The sequence below is a fragment of the Mya arenaria genome, chromosome 3, assembly GCF_026914265.1.
Source record: "Mya arenaria isolate MELC-2E11 chromosome 3, ASM2691426v1".
NCBI classification, from domain to species: domain Eukaryota; kingdom Metazoa; phylum Mollusca; class Bivalvia; order Myida; family Myidae; genus Mya; species Mya arenaria.
Window position 1 is genome coordinate 28,234,386 of NC_069124.1, and position 4,225 is coordinate 28,238,610.

A 4,225-nucleotide genomic window follows, 5' to 3' on the forward strand; every position below is an offset into this window, starting at 1 on the left:
TGTGCAATTTATTTCAAATAAAATTCATAATCACTATATCACATGTGTACAATTAGTTTAAGGCTATATAATTAAACTGCAAACTTGTTTCAAATGTTAGTTGTAACAATGACGTAATATTAAAATATTAAAAGAACCACGCAAACATAAATAAAACAAACAAATAAATATCTTTATTTTCCCCTTCTCTTATAGAATGCTCTTTAACTTGCATTCTTTCATTCGAATCAAAGTCTAGGATCATACCCAAAGCCACGATTAAAACTGAGTGGTGAAACATTAGTATGAGGTAGCAGTCCACTCTCTATTGACGGCCAATTAGATGGCGATACCTCGTGCATAGATATACTGCTTCGATTATTGACTGAATGAGACAGAAACTGACTAGATTCAGAACTGTTATTCTTGTCCTTCAAGCCACATTGGTCATTCCCGAAATATTTCATGTTCATAGGAGTCTGAGCAGCAGCAAGGAACCTGCAAGAGGGTAGCTCTGTTAATGCTTTGCTGGTAATGGGCGACCAGTTCCCTACATCGTTTCGGCCTATGGCGTCAAGAGTGTTGTCCTCCCTTGACGGAATGTGGTTTTCTTTGTAATCCTCTGATTCCTTGTTTTTCTGTCGTCTTTCCTTTGCTCTTCTATTTTGAAACCAAATTTTTATCTACAAAATTAAAGGAAAGCATTATAATACAACACATATCTGGTTTCAGTTATGATAATTTTACAATAAATAGCTAACCAACAATTTAATTACAATACAATCATAAGCGTAAACATGAGAATCGATAATTATTTTATCAACTAAGTACCTGTCTATCAGAAAGATCGAGTTTCTTAGCCAGTTCCACTTTGGTTTTTATCGGGATGAACTTGTTCTGTTCAAATGCGCGCTCCAGACCCTTTCGCTGTTGCTCAGTGTACACCACGCGGTACTTGTCTGATGTGCGAGTAAGCCCATCAGCAGGGGCCGTCCGCCGCCTCAAGTAGAACGGATGATCTTGTTCCAATCGTCTTTGCCCGGATATGGAAGCGGGCGTCAATGGAGTTCTGCCAGTTCCCAAGCTACCAGCGTTATGTAGGCTTTTCAACGTGTGTTGGTGCGACGAGATATTTGTTTGCCATGCCAACTCATTTGGAAGGAATTCTATGGCAGGTAATGTGTTGAAACCGGGCCAATATGACGGCCCTTCAACACGTTCAGCATATGCGAATGACGGGTCCCAATTAGTGTCACCATTGCCAGAGCAATTGGAACCAGCTCCATAGGGATGATAACGGTCTCGCAGTGCTTTCCTGTCAGCTCTGTGAATGCCATAAGGTATGTTTCTTCCAACTGAGCCGGTTGCCTCGGTCGCTGAAATCAATTGTGCCAATTCCTGATACAAATTAGCCATCTTCATCAAATAAAATGCAAAAGTGATGCTTTGTTAATAAAAAAAATTCGTTATAATAAGAAGTTATCGGTTTGCTTTTGTAAGACTATTGCGCTTGAAGTTCACGAATGATGCTTTCTACGGTGTTCGTATTACTTTTATACTGTTTGGTATGCTGATACAATCAAAGGACATGTTTGCTATTAACAATTTTACCATCGCACAATCTCGCCATCCGTGATTGCAGACAGTTAATTTATTGTCAATTAAACATGTAGGTTATCATTTTAAAGCTTAATGAGTTGACAATACCATCATCATATTGTTTAGGACATTAAATAAGTATCTGAAACACTAAATTGCGTTTAAATGACTCTTTGCGTACGAATTGCAATTGTTTCGTCTTCAGGGAAAATTGCAATTATAATCGTGTGATAATTACATGACGTGTGTTTATCAAAATAAAGTTAATTTTCGTTTTCAAGCTTCTGTATATGTTTTGATATAGATTAGACCGTTTGTATGGTATTTTTTGGAAAAATATGAAATTAAAAATATAATATAAAACGTTAAACAAAACATGTATTCTGTCAAATGTGCAGTTCTTTAAACACTATTATTATTTGCAATTGCCACTTTCTTAAGAAATATATAAATGGGAAATCTTTTTTTATTTTTATTTAAAAAAAGATGACAAACATGTATTCACTCTGATATATGAGTACAATAATATTCGGCATTGTTCGGCAGCGTTCGATTCCGTTAAATCAGTTTTAAATGACTTTGAGTACATTCCCACTTTACATAAATGGATGATACAAAATGAATATGTTATTTTAAAAGGCCTATTATATTCTTATTAATGCGCTGATAAACACCAATGCGCATTATAACAAATAAACGTAATTATCAAATAAAAAATATTTATTTTTTTCAAAACAACTTAAATTGTACTCAATTATTGAATGCATATGTAATTACTTTATTTCAATATAATGCAATAGTTTCCGCTAACATATCATTGATTAATACAAATTAAAATTTAATCAAAGTGCAGTTCCATTCCTTATCCATTATTAATAAGCTATAAATGAAAATAAAAAGGTGAGATATGACTTGAGTATTTTCGTATTATAATATTATTATTATTATTTATTATATTTATTTTTTTATTATTAAAATGGTTTATCATGTAGCTTTCTAAATGTTTAAAGATTCACGTTTTAAATATTGCAGGTAATTAACACACTTAAAAGTATCCTTAAATGCAATTGGCGAGTCTCGCATTTCAGTACTTTTCCTAATTGTACTTAGATTAATAGCATGTCCAGTGAATGCAAAATCTGCTTCGAAATCATCTACAATAATCAATTTATTCAAACTTCAATAAATTATCATTTTAAGCTATCGAGCATGAATCAAGATTCATTTTTTACAATGTGCATGCAGAATGATTCATCATATAACATGTTCTATAACATGAACTTTTAAATACCATACACCAAGAATGTCAGAGAACAACAACACAAACCTATGTATTAAAAATACAACAATAAATCAACATACATTATCTTAACAATGCATCAGTTCGAAACAATCAGCTTTTTAGAAGAGTTATTGAGGCTGGCTGACAGAACAGGGAACCCGCAATATCGGTACCAACCATATGCAAGTACGAGAGCACCAAAAAAAAACGAAATATCGTAGTGGATCGTTAGTACAAAATATTACTCAAGAAATGCTTACAGGTCAGCCACATGGTTAACATGTGTGTTATATACCGTTTACATGCCGTTCGGTCTTGCCTTTATTCCAGTTTTGATGCATTCACTAACTGAGGTATTCATCATTGCACAGTCAGTAGAGTGTTTGTATGCTCGCATCCGGAAGTTGTGTTTCTTCATCCCCCGTAGCCGAGTCATTGGCCGCTACCTCAGCCGTCGCGTGTCTTAGAAGCGAGTTGCAAAACACGAGCACCCATTCCACTCGAGACGACGGACGGCTTCTTCGGAAGGGCTGACGCGCAATCGCGACAAGGACCGTGAAGTGTTCACGGAGAAACAGCGGAAAGGCCTGGGGCGCGCATATGAGGAGAACAAGTTCATCTAAATGCAGTCCAACCGGAACTGACCAAGGAACTCGACCTTTCTGAAAGACAGGCAAGGAAATCAAGGCATCATAAACATATAAATGCAATACCACGATGTATTGCTGTTGTTAATATCAAATAGAATCCTTAAAACACGATTAATCAATTTATTAAAATTAAATTGTAGCACTATTTCTTTAGCTTTTTTTCATCATTTTTTTTCTTTGTTTGATATGATCGTAAAACGGCATATCTTCAATAACAATTAATTCAGAGTTACCAATAATCTGACCATTCCTTAAAAGAAAGTTATGTACCAAAATCCCTTAAAAATGTAGTTAACAATCGGACATTTGCAGAGCTGTTCTCAACTTTGTCACGATTTCTTTTCGGGTAGATTTCGGGTCGGCGTCGGATAGAACAGCAATTGCCGAATGTTGACGGAAAGAGTCTGCTATGCATCGTCACTGTAAGATTTGAAGTAAACAAATAAAACATTTTGAAAAAATCATATTGGGGAGTATGAATTCAATCCATGTTTTCTGTAGGAATCTGTAATCGGATACTTTATTCACTGCGCCATTGTAGAAAGATACATGGTTGGTCATTTTGAATTAACAGGTTACGCTGTATGTTTGAAGCACTTATCTTATTAAAGTGTTAAAGAAATAGGAAGTAGAATGAATTGTGCCCACGAAATTCATCTAAACTCCGTACAAGCAGGTCACGAAAAGTGTAAACAAAATGATAGGTTTGTTCTTA

At 35.1% G+C, this 4,225-nt stretch overlaps 1 protein-coding gene across 1 annotated transcript; it reads right to left on the minus strand.

Annotated features, from left to right (window-relative positions):
* Positions 1-227: 227 nt before the first annotated feature.
* LOC128225920 (homeobox protein Hox-A5-like) lies at positions 228-1,395 on the minus strand. Its single transcript, XM_052935815.1, has 2 exons — positions 811-1,395; positions 228-662 (listed from the first exon to the last, which is right to left on the minus strand). The coding sequence occupies exons 1-2, from the start codon at positions 1,393-1,395 to the stop codon at positions 228-230; spliced, it is 1,020 nt and encodes a 339-aa protein (XP_052791775.1).
* Positions 1,396-4,225: the final 2,830 nt, after the last annotated feature.

Coding starts and splice junctions, on each gene's coding strand:
- LOC128225920 (XM_052935815.1), bottom strand. CDS start 1,395: ATGGCTAATTTGTATCAGGAATTGGCACAATTGATTTCAGCGACCGAG. Junction 663..810: donor TCGATCTTTCTGATAGACAG/GTACTTAGTTGA, acceptor TTAATTTTGTAG/ATAAAAATTTGGTTTCAAAA.